At 45.7% G+C, this 12,124-nt stretch overlaps 1 protein-coding gene across 13 annotated transcripts in view; it reads left to right on the top strand.

Moving 5' to 3' along the window:
* Nucleotides 1–12,124, top strand: part of Fgfr2 (fibroblast growth factor receptor 2) — a 109,489-nt gene that overhangs the window by 37,442 nt on the left and 59,923 nt on the right. For all 13 annotated transcript variants that reach the window (XM_069988180.1, XM_069988178.1, XM_069988179.1 and 10 more), the window contains one exon: nucleotides 3,826–3,995. In XM_069988180.1, coding sequence (XP_069844281.1) covers nucleotides 3,826–3,995 — 170 coding nt within the window. The remainder of the gene's footprint in view (nucleotides 1–3,825; nucleotides 3,996–12,124) is intronic.

Below are 12,124 nucleotides of genomic sequence, written 5' to 3'. Positions count from 1 at the left end.
GGAGATTCAGTGGCAAAAGTTGTGCTTGTACATTAGGAGAACACACCGGACCAGGGCTGGTCAGACAAATGGGATTCTAGCCAGAGAAGGGGGAGGCTGGTCACTGGTATCCATGGCACTCAAACCACTTGGCCCCCTGGCCTTTTCTGTGGAGTTGCGGACAAGTTACAGTTCTTGAGGGAATGTTGTACAATTCAACGTCCAGCTCTAGCCACATGGGTGATCTGCTCCTACTCTGGAGATTTGATTTCATGGCCTCCCATCATGCACCTGGGGCCTGTGATGAGAAGTTTGGCACCCACACCCAGAGACATGGTTTTTATCTGTTTTGCACAGCAGAGTTTAGAGTTAGAAAGTTGCACCCCAAGGAAGTGGCTTCCAGCCAGAAATGCCAGTGAAATGCTTCCACCCTTAAATGACTCTTCCTTCATCTCCAGGACAAAGGCCCTGGTGGCCGGTGTGCTGTTGGCGCAGCTCAGAGCCTTGCAGAACACATGGTTGGAGGGAGATCCTTGTTTGGTCCTGGGGAGGTAGGGAAGAACAGCATTCCTAGTTCCTTAAGCCAAATCCTACTTTTGACATCTTAAGGAACATTAAAAAGAAGAGAAAAGAAAAGTCTGGCCTAATGGTTTGTAAGCACATATCTGTTGATTTCTTTTATGTTGCAAAGAAAGACATTCCAGAGGGTCAGCTCAGCCGTAATTGATGCTATCTGAAAGAGTTACTGCATTAATATTTAGCTAATTCATGTGAATAGGCTATTGTGTTTACTTAAACAAATGACATGGGTGCAGACACCTGACAGCAGGAGGTATGCTTTTCATTTAGGGCAGATTTGTTAACTTCTTTGTGTAGTAACAAAGCTCATAATTTATTTTGTGCTCTCAATGGCTTCTTTTCAGTGACTGTGGATGGATTTTTCTTTTCTAAGTAGAAGCTTTTAAAATGAAAGATTATTGAAATTGTTTCAATGTACGTCAGACCCTGGGGGGCTTGTGATAAACAGAAATCCAGTACTGCCCAGTGAACTCTAAGAATAGGTGTGTTTAGGGGCGATGGTTTCCCATTGGCTACTGTCTGGAATGCAGTTGGATTCAAAGTCAGAGTGCAGCCCATCCCTCCTCCCTCGGTCTCCCTGCCTTGGTTCATCTTCCCTCCTTGCTTCCTTTCTCGTGATTCTCATGGTGACCAACTATAATATTGCCCCTCTTTGTACAGTCTTGGTGTATCAGAGATGCCACGTAAATCCTACCACCTGGATACTTGGACATGCGCAGGATAAAGACGGTCCGGAAGTCCTAGCTCCACTAGGCAGTCGTGGTTCACGCCTGAAATCCTAGCAACTCTGGAGGCTGGGATCTGAAGGTTGCAGTTTGAAGCCATCCTGGGCAGGAAAACTCCTTGTCTTATGTTAAATTAACAACCACAAAGTTGTGGAATTGTGACTCAAGTGGTAGAGCAGGGACAGTACCGAGGCCCTGAGTTCAAGTCCCAGTACCAGCACATGTGTGCACACACAGGAAGGAGGGAAGGAAAGGAGAGAGGGAGGGAGGGAGGGAGGGGAAAGGAAAGGAAAGGAAAGGAAAGGAAAGGAAAGGAAAGGAAAGGAAAGGAAAGGAAAGGAAAGGAAAGGAAAGGAAAGGAAAGGAAAGGAAAGGAGAGGAGAGGAAAGGAAAGGAAAGGAAAGGAAAGGAAAGGAAAGGAAAGGAAAGGAAAGGAAATTAATCCTCAGTGTTCTCCTTGTTCCTCGAGGTGGGCTCATGCATGAGTGTTAGGCAGATGGAGTTGGGGATGGAGGCGGTGATCCCTAACTTGAGAGTATGGGTACCAAGGGAAGCCCTTCCCCTAGAGCACGCTGGGCTGCGTGTAGGAGAGACTTCCACATACAGGCCAGAGGCCACGTTCCTGCTTGCTCGTGTTTACCTCTGGTTTGTGGAGTGCATGTGTGGCCATGAGTTTGACCTCATAGAAAGTAGCACAGTTACAAGTCAGTTTTCTAGAATGTTCAAGGCCCTGTCGACAGATCCTTTAGGGGAGAAGAATATGGGATTTGGGTTACCCAGTTTGCTCAGACAGAAACATACATGTGAAATGTGAAATTGTAGTCCCTGATTTTCATGGAAGTTCAGGACAGTACTGAAGGAGGGAGGGAGGGAGGGTGGCCTTCGCTCAGACCAGGTGTTTTGGACTTTGGTCTTCAATGTCACATTGGTTGAAGGTAAAGTCCTAAACCTTTGGGGAAACTTGTTGCTGGTCCTCCTCCCCCTCCCTCCCTCCCTCCCTCCCTCCCTCCTTCCTTCTTTCCCTCCTCTCTCTCTCTCTCCCTCTCTCCCTCCCTCCCCCCTCTCCCCCTCCTTTCTCCTCTCTCTCTTTGTCCATTTATTTTGGTGTTGGTAGTGGAGCTTGAACTCAGAGCCTCACACTCTTGCTTAGCTTTTTCTCTCAAGGCTGGAGCTCTACCACTTGAACCACATCTCCATTTTTGGCTTTTTGCTGGTTAATTGGAGATAAGTCTCATAGACTTTCCTTCCTGGGCTAGCTTTGAATGGCTTCTTTTTAACTGGAAAATAGGGCTGGAAAGAGTGAACTTTCTCCTGAATCTGATTTGGTATAAAATTCTGACCACCCCTTTCTGAGCTTTGTGGCTTTGTACAAATTTTTTGTTTTAACTGCTTGGTGCCTCAGTTTCCTATCTGTCAACAGTGATTGTCTTAGTGCTGTTCTCATTGGATTGTCGTCAGGATTAACGTGCTGAACAGGTCAAGCTCTTACTTAGAGTAAGTCCTGGCAGAGAAGAAACATTCAGCCACTAATGGTCACTGGCAATTATTAGCAAGTGTGAACAATTTGTAGCAGTATTACGGGTTCTGTGGCTCCTATTTATAATGCATACTTTACTTAGAGATTTAAAAACTTGCCTTCTTTCTTGGGCTTAAAAAAAAATTACTTGTAGCCAGCTGCTGGTGACTTGTGCCTATAAATCCTAGCTACTCAGGAAACTGAGATCTGAAATCGCAGCTCAAAGCCAGCCTGGGCAGGAATGTCTTTGAGACTCTTATCTCCAATTAACCACCAGAAAACCAGAAATTAACCACCAGAAAAATCACTGGCTCAGAGTGGTAGTGTACTAACCTTGAGCAAAAAGAGCTCAAGGACAGCTCCCAGGCCTTGAGTTTAAGCCCCAGGACCAGTCCCTCCCTAAAACAACAACAACAACAACAACAACAACAACAACAAAATCACTTTATGACCATAAGGTCAGAACTTCACATAACATTTACCTGTCATGTCGTCAACATAGGTTTGGGGTGGGCTGAGGGCCCACTGACGTGGATTTTGAAGAAGCCAGCTCGTTTGTCCTAGTGTGCATATGCAATCATTGAATGGGCGTGGCCATCTCAAGTGATGTAATTTTAGAGCACTGAGCCATTGTTACTGTGTTGCTGTGAGTAGAAAGTAGTATTTTTAAACGTGATATGACATGCATTTTTTTTTCTGGCACCAGGAATTGGCGGGGAGGGGAGGGAGAAAAGAGAGAGCGAGCGCAAGAGAGAGAGAGCACCAGAGAGACACAGAGAGTGTCTTGGTGGCTTTTTCCTTGTCAATAGATACTAACCAATATGCAGTCCCTCCAGAGACCGGCTGCTAGGCCAGTCAGACTAGACTTCTGAAAATATTTCCCCCATGTCAATTATTGTCCAAAGATTGCAAAAATATCAGAGCCTTTTCATAGACCATGAAAACAACTGTACCTTCTTGGGAGTTTGTTCATGCAATAAAACTGTCCACTTACGTACATGATCTCAACGTCGTCTTCCAACTCAGGAGCCCCGTACTGGACCCACACGGACAAGATGGAAAAGAGACTGCACGCCGTCCCTGCTGCTAACACCGTCAAGTTCCGCTGTGCGGCGGGTGGCAGCCCCACACCCACCCTGAGGTGGCTGAAAAACGGCAAGGAGTTCAAGCAGGAGCATCGCATTGGAGGCTATAAGGTAGAGCTGAGTTTTTAAAGTACTCTATTATTTCTTGTCGAAAGTCCTCCAGAATTGGCAGGAACGAGAAGGGATATTTCGGGGGGAAAAAAGAACAATTATTATAATTGATTGTGTCAATGTTGAATAGTTAAAAAAAATGCCCTTGGAGTTGGATATAATTTGAAAGTACAATCCCCGTTGGTATTGTTCTTCATACGAGGAGAGTTTAATAACTGCAAGGTTGAAAGTTGAGAGTCTGTTTTCTATATGTTTTATGATCTGTACAACTTACACTGGAGCAGGACTTGAAAAGTTTCAGTGTCGTTGCCTGCCAGAGCCGGATTGCATTAACAGGGCTCGGACTTGGCTTAGAGACAGGAGTGTGAAATGTTCCTTAGTAACACTGTGCCGAGGCCGGCCGAGGCTGGCCTCTAGCCTCCATCCTCAAGGCCTCTCCAGAGTCCAACACAAGGCTGGCACTGGTGGCTCACAACTGCAGTCCCAGCTTCTTGAGGCTGAGGTCTGAGGGTCAATGTTCAAAGCCAGCCTGGACAAACAAGCCCATGAGAGACCCCAATTAACTTCCAATTCACCAGCAAAAAGCTGGAAGTGGGAGCGTGGCTCAAGAGCCTTGGGCAAAAAAGTGAAGTGGGAACGCAAGGTCCAGAATTCTGTACTGGCACCAAAAAAAAAAAAAAAAAAAGGTCGTTTTTGTAACGCTTAAACATTAACACCCAGAGGTCAAAACCCAGAGAGGAATGGGGAGCAGAAGGGAGGCCCCCCTCCCCCTATGAAGTTTGGACTTGTCGCCTCTCATGACTTCTTGGTGGGGAGACAGAAAGCACAGGGCTGGCTTGTCCTTTGGTTCAGTTGTGAGTTAAAGTACTATGAGATTGAAGGGTTGATCCTTCTTTTCTTTTTCTTTTTTTTAAAGGACAAATAAAAACAGATAAAGGTTTCATGAGATAGTACTAGTTAGAAAGGAAGAGTTAAGCCACCAAAACTGTGGTTTTGTTTCAATCATGAGATGCTTGTTGTAAGTCCTGTGATCCTTGTGTTTCAGGGATTTACTTGAATACAATTGAAGTGTAAGAATGGTCAGAATCCTGGTGGCTAATTAATTCTGGCAATTAAGACAGCCTTGTAAGGAAGTACAAAGACAGCCTGTGAGCCACTGGAGGCTCCTGGTCTCAAAATAAATGGGACCGACATCATTATTATGGGTGAGGCGCTTTTAGCAAATCTGAATTAGTGATTACAGATATTGCTGGAAGATGGGGGGGGGGCGGGGAGTGCTGCTTAATTAGGAGCCACAGCTTGATTTTGAACAGGTGCAACTCAGTTTTAATTACTTACAACAACATTTCACTAAATGAAGAGCACCTCTATTTGAAAAGCAACTTAAGGCCCGCTTTGCGGGTCCTCTGGCCTCCGAACATACACGTGACCGGCGGAATTCTGTCCATTCATGTGTGAGCCCCTCCAGTGGAATTTGAGTGAGGAGGGACAAAAATCGAAAGTATATTTTTCTTAAAAAAGAAAAATTCCACAAGGTGAGGCAAAATGGAGAAGTGTCCTTTCGATGGCATTGTTCCTGTTGGTGGTGACCGAGGCCTCATTCCTCGCTGGGACCTCTCTGGTGTAGGAGGAGCTGCAGCAGTGGGAAACCTGCGAGATGGATGACTTATCAAGCACAAATGATTGCTCAACCAGGTTTGCACAAGTGGACATTTATTTTGGGGACACTGGTCACTCAGACTATGCCTCCGGCCCCAGGAAGTTTTGGGGAGTTGAGGAGGAAAGAAAGCGCTGTCAACTTGTGGGAAAAGCATAATAATGATGCGTTGAATCAGATCCAGGTCTCCAGGGCAACACTCATGTCTGGACTGGGCCCTCTACACATGTCCAGCCCCCAGGCTAGCCAGGTCTGTGTTAGGCCCACAGCTCTGTCCAGGGTCTCATAGGGCAGCACGGGGTTGGAGGGGGGTGGTCTTCAGGGCAGGTTAGCCCCTCTGTCATCTTCTCGCTTGTTTACATTAGGTATGTATGTTTGTTTGTTTTGTTGTTCATCGGGCTGGAGCTCAGAGCCAAGCACTGTCCCTGAGCTCTTTTACTCAAGGCTAGCAATTTATCACTTTGAGCCACAGCACCATTTCCTGTTTTTGAGTGGTTAATTGGAGTTGAGTTTCACAGGGACTTTTCTGCCCAGACTGGTTTCAAACATAGATCCTTAGACCTCAGCCTCCTGATTACAGATATGAGTCTCCAGCTCCTAGCATCTCTAGTTTTTTTGTTTCGTTTTGTTTTGAATGCTAGTCTAGGCCTGGCTGCTGTCCCTTAGCATTTTTTGCTTAAGGCTCTAGTGCTCTGCTGCTTGAGCCACAGCTCCACTTCCGGCTTTTGGGAATGGTTAATGGGAGATAGGAATCTCAGGGACTTTCTTGCCCAGCAGGCTTCTAACCACATCCTCCTATCTCAGACTCCCGAGTAGCTGGGATTACAGGCAAGCACCATGGGTGCCTGGCTTCCATAGCTTTTAAAGAAATGCTCTTGGGGATGTTTGGCTCGAGCTTGTGTTGTAGCTGTAGTTCCTAGTTTCTGTCCCCCATCACTGGCGCTGAAGGAGAGAAGGACACGTAACTGAAACTCAGGGGAGGGCGTCAGGTCTGAGGCCTCCCCCACCCCCCACTTCTCTCTCCCCTGTCCTTCAGGAAGGAGCAGAGTGTCAAGTTTTCCAAGGCATAATTTTCCAGAAAGCAAAGACCTGAAACTTTCCACAAACAATGTTTGTTATTTCTGCGATGTTTCCATTTTTCCCCACATAAACCTGTCATTCCACTAACCTTGGTAGGGCTTTGATGGTCTAGCCGTTGCTCCAGCTCTTGTCTACCTGTTTATGGCTCGGTGGCCCTCGTCCATAGCGTTGTAGCAGGTTTTGGAATGGCCAGCACAGGGAGCCCTGGAAACGGGGAGGGAAAAGAAGAAAGGAAGATGAAATTGGAGAGATTAAGAAACAGCAGCTCATTTGAATGTAAATGACCAGTGGAACTGCTCAGTTTTGTTTATGTGGGGACGGACCCCTGCTGAGCCACATTCATGTGGTGGAAATCAATTATTCTGGTTCTTTTCAGCCTGCGTGCTGAGGTTAGTTGGGTATTATTAATATGCAGTTAATATAGTAATAAGACTGGACATGAAACCCGACTCTGTCTGCCTATTCCTGGCCTTTTCCCCCCTCTTGGACCAGACTGGGGCTTGAACTAAGGACCTCCTGTTTGCTAAGCAGGCCCTCTATCACTTTAGCCACTATGCCAGTACTTTTTCCAGACAGCCTCTTGCTTTATATATGCCCCAGCAAGTCTGGAGTGCTATTCTCCTGTTTCTGCTTCGCCTTGTCACAGAGATGACAGGCAAGCACCACTGCACACAGCCATTAATTAAGATGGAGTCTCTGGAATGTTTATTCCTGGGCTGGCCTTGAATCCCTCAATCTCTGCCTCCCAAGTCGCTAGGATTACAGGCTTGAGCCACTGGGCCCAGCTTTCCCGTGAGTGTTGACCAGGGACAAGGAGTTTCAAGCTCTCTGTGCCTCAGAACCCCCCCTCCCCCCCCCCCACACACACCCTCAAGCGAAAAGATTGGGTTGGGGATGTTGATGGCTGATCTCCATGTCTCAGAGCACAGAGTCACTTGCTGAACTGTCACGCAGTGTGTCAGCTGTTTTGTCACATTAAACAATGATTGGGGGGGGTTGTTTTATGTAGAGTTTAGCTTTGTGGCAAGTTATTTTATAGGGTTTTGAACATTTATTGCAGTGTCATGCAGAAAAGCAAGAAAATGACTGGAATAATTAATAGACTACCTCTATTCCAGTTCATTCTTACTTTATGACTCAGGCCTCCAGGATTCTTAAACACCATCTTTCACTTACTTTTCAACATCCAAGATCATAGACTAGGTGAGATCCTGGGACAAAGGCTGCCTTAGCATGGCTGCGAAATCGACACAGGAGCCCCTGGTTTCGAGTGTGCTCAGCCCCAGCGAACATCATACAAATGGCATCATAGAACATTTGTCCTTTTGTTCTGGCTTATTTCACTTAATATACAGTATTTAAGATTCACACCTATGTGGTAGACCAGAGCTCAATCATTTTTTATGGTAGAATGGTGTTTCATCGAGTAAGGTATACCACATTGTGTTGAAATGAACATTGTGAATAATACTATCTATCATCTGTATCTGAATTCTTGCTTTCTGTTGCTTGGAGTAAAAACTTACCTTGGTGTGAAAGCGATGGGTCATGTGACAGTTCTGTTTAGGTTTTTGAGGCTGGCGTTTTTAAAGCGATAAGGTCAAAAGGTGATGAATGTCCTGGCCTCTAATCTTGTGAGACACAGCTCCACTTTTGACTTTTTGCAGGCCCAATGGGAGCTAAGAGTCTCTTGTATTTGTCTGCCTGGGCTGGCCTCCAACTGCAATCCTCAGATCTCAGCCTCCTGAGTAGCTAAGATTACGGCCTCCGCCACTGGTACCAGGCTCAGTGTTGTTTATTGAGTGAAGAGAAGAATATCCACCACTGGTCTGAGAGGATGGAGTGTCTCTGGATACCTCCTGTGCAGCAGCTCTGGTCTGTGTTGGAGGTTATACACCACTGAGTGTTCATCTTTACATTTGTGTGACACCACTGCAACCTGTTTGTGACAACCTGTTTGTGCAGCTGCATTCAGAAGGGACTGTTTAGTGTTCCCAGAAGCCCTCTGGAAACGGAGCTTGGGGGCTGCTGTGCATCTTCATGACAACTGGTCTGTGCTGAGCTACAGTTTGTGGGTGCCTTCCTGAAGGCCAGGGTTCCCCAGAGCTTGCTGTCCTTGTGGATGGTGTGTCCTGAGCCTCATGGCAGCGAGTTAAGGGACTGCTAACTTCACCACCTTGGTCCACCTGGCACCAAGGCCAGTTTCTGGTGTTTGTTCTGCTTGTTATCGAACACCTGGGTGTTTGGAAATGTCTGATTTTTTTGCAATGTGAAAGGCAAACATCCAGGTGACAGCCTGGGTCTTTGACCTTTGCCTTCTCAGTTTGGGTGCCCCACAAGCTAAATTTGCATTCCCAGTTGTCACCCCAGGGCAGCTTGGGGGATTTAGCAGGCACCTTTGGGAGCTTTGGGTAACAGAAGAATTCTGAGCAAACCTGTCCCGGCCACCTTTTTGTCTGTGCGTGGATAGGGAGTGAATGTTTGTAGAATCTACTTTTTTGTGTGTGTGCTTACAAGTAAGAGAGTTCAGGCCCTGAGCTTCAGTCTGCTTTGTTTCAATACTGAAATGTTATTTTAAAAAAGACTTTAGTGGACATAGTTTTGAAACTCCTGCTCTCCGATTCTGTCACTTGGCAGATGGGATATACTGATGAATTCTACAAAGATTTGGCCCTGTGCAGGAATGAAAATAAAGTAGCACGTGTGTGTGTGTGTGTGTGTGTGTGTGTGTGTGTGTGTGTGTGTGTGTGTGTGTGTGTGTGTGTGTGTGTGTGTGTGTGTGTGTGTGTGTGTGTGTGTGTGTGTGTGTGTTGGCGTGGGATTTCTCTTGTCCCTGGCTTTTATGTTTCATTTGGCTAGAAACTTGCAGACTCTGAGGATTTCCAGGGCAGGATTGAGGACAGAGTGGATGGCGGACCAACTATTCTGTTTTACTTTATAAAGTGTGCGATTTCTGTTAAGCTAGAAAAAGCTTAAAAAGGGAGAAAAAAGTGAATAGCAGTCAGAGCCATACCAGGTAATTAAGTACCTTGTTAACAATTCTGTATATTTTCTCTCTGATCGCAGTCTTGTTTATGTGAGCATGCGTATAGCTTTATAGATTTGTGCTCTGGGTCTTCATATTTCTGACCCATGGATCATCATGAATATATTTAGATTTAACTTTTTTTTTTTTTTTTTGCCATTCCTGGGGATTGAACTCAGGGCCTAGACACTGTCCCTGAGCCTCTTCGTGCTCAAGGCTAGCTAGAGCTATACTACCTGAGTCACAGCACCACTTCTAGCTCATTCTGACTAGTTTATTAGAGATAAGAGTCTCATGGACTTTCCTGCCCTTGGCAGGCTTTGAACCTGGATCCTCAGATCTCAGCCTCCTGAGTAGCTAGGATTACAGATGTGAGCCACTGGCACCTGGCTTCAACCTCGTTTTTCGTATACCAGTCAATAGAGTGAGGTTATCCAGTCTCAAAGATTACCAAATTCTTATACTCTTGGAAATTTTACATTCATTCATGGAGGATGAAGTAGATCTTCCTAGTGACTCTTCTCTTTTATATTTTTCTTTTTTTTGTGCCAGAACTGGGACTTGAACTTTGGACTTCACACTCTTGTTTAGCTTTTGTGCTCTAGGCACCTTCACACCTCCGCTTCTGGATTTTTGCTGTTTAGTTGGAGATGAGTCTCTCAGAACGCTAATCCTCTGATCTCAGCCTCCCGAACAGCTAGGATTACAGGTGTGAGTCACCTTGGCCAGGCTGTGATGGAATCCAGCGTGATGCACCGGAGTGTAATGCGGCGAGTTTTACTCTTGTGCCTGGCAGGAATCCTGCTATTTTTCTGTGAGCGAGTTTTCTAGAACTGGCATTAACTAGACTTAAAAAAAAATAATACATGGATAATTTTATAAGATTTTTCTCAGTTTCTGTCCCCGTTTTCCATTTGAGTTTGTAGTTCCTTACAGACTCCGTGAGTTCTGAATAACATTGATCATTCTAATTTCTGCTAATCAGCTGGTAAATAACATCATCTCATTATTGTTTTAATTTGCATCTCCCTGGTTGTTAATGAGCTTAGGCATCTTTTCATATGCTTATTGGATATTTGTCTTCCCTCTGTGAAAGCAGAGGTGGTTTACATGCATTTGGCATAGTGGGCAAAATAATCATAACCTTGAAAATCTGATGGGTTTTAAAGAACCAGGATGAAGGGCACATCTTACATTCCTGTTCTCAGGGTTGTCATTTCTGGTTTACCCTAAAGTGTGGTATGGAAGCGTAATGATTTGATAAACCCCCAAACTTTATGTCCTTGTTTCCTATTTTTATAGTGTGGCTGTTGTAGTAACCTAGCTTGCTGTTAAGCAGTTGCTTATTAGTGTTAGGATATGTCATTCAAAGTGCCAGAATGCCTCCATTGGCAGATTCTAAGGACATCCGACTGGAAAAGGCTACAGCTTATAAAATTTGGGATTTGTGGTATATGTCAAGGAATCAAATACTGGAGTAGCAATGTAAAAAAAAAATAAAAGAAATACTGGGCACAGTGGTTCATGCCTGGAATCCAAGCTACTCAAGAGGTTGAGATCAAAGCCAGCCCAGGCAGACAAATCTGAGGGATTCTAATCTTTAGTTAACCAGCAAAAAGTCCCAAGTAGAGATGTGGCTCAAATAGTAGAGTACCAGCCTTGAGCAGAAAAACTAAGCCAGGGCAAGAGACTCGGAGTTCTAAGTCCCAGTACTGACACAAATAAATTAAATAAAAATGAACAGCACCGCTTGGGGTGATATTGATCAAGCTTCTGGAGGGGGTAAAGTATTGTATAGGGTACTCTCACTTATCAGAAAAACATCTTAGCAGTGTTAACTTAACCAAGCTTTGCGGTGCATGCCCAGGAAATAAACACCCCGGCCCATTGAAGAGAGTTCTTGGGTTGAGTGCCCATGGCCCCCACCAGGAGCTGAGCTGACCGTATGCCCTGAGGGGACAGAAAGGCAGCTGCCAGGCTGAGTTGCCTATGCCAAGATTTAATGTCTTGGGCCAAGGGAACCGAAGTGCCCTCCCCACACAATTCGTGTTCAGTTCCATTTGGAATACACCATGTGCCAAATCTTGGTCCAGGCACAAGAAAAGACATTGACAGTTTGGATGGGGTCCAGAGGCAGGCACTGCCATGATTAAGGGCTTACAGGCATGACATTTGAGCCGGGGCTCAAAGAACTGCATATTTACAGCAGGGCTAAATGCTGGATTACGTGGCTTGGTGACGTCGGGGCCTGTGGCTACATCCCTACGTTATCTTCCATCTGACCTGTTTCCCAGAAGCCAGGGAGAGCCACTCCTGAGAGGCTGGGGGCAAAGGCTCTTGTGTGCACCCATCTGCCTGCAGACGAAG

This window comes from Dipodomys merriami, unplaced genomic scaffold (assembly GCF_024711535.1).
Source record: "Dipodomys merriami isolate MVZ:Mamm:240054 unplaced genomic scaffold, mDipMer1.0.p SCAF_35, whole genome shotgun sequence".
Classification (NCBI taxonomy): Eukaryota; Metazoa; Chordata; class Mammalia; order Rodentia; family Heteromyidae; genus Dipodomys; species Dipodomys merriami.
The sequence above is the reverse complement of the archived record's forward strand: the minus strand, read 5'-3'. Positions and strand labels throughout refer to the sequence as shown.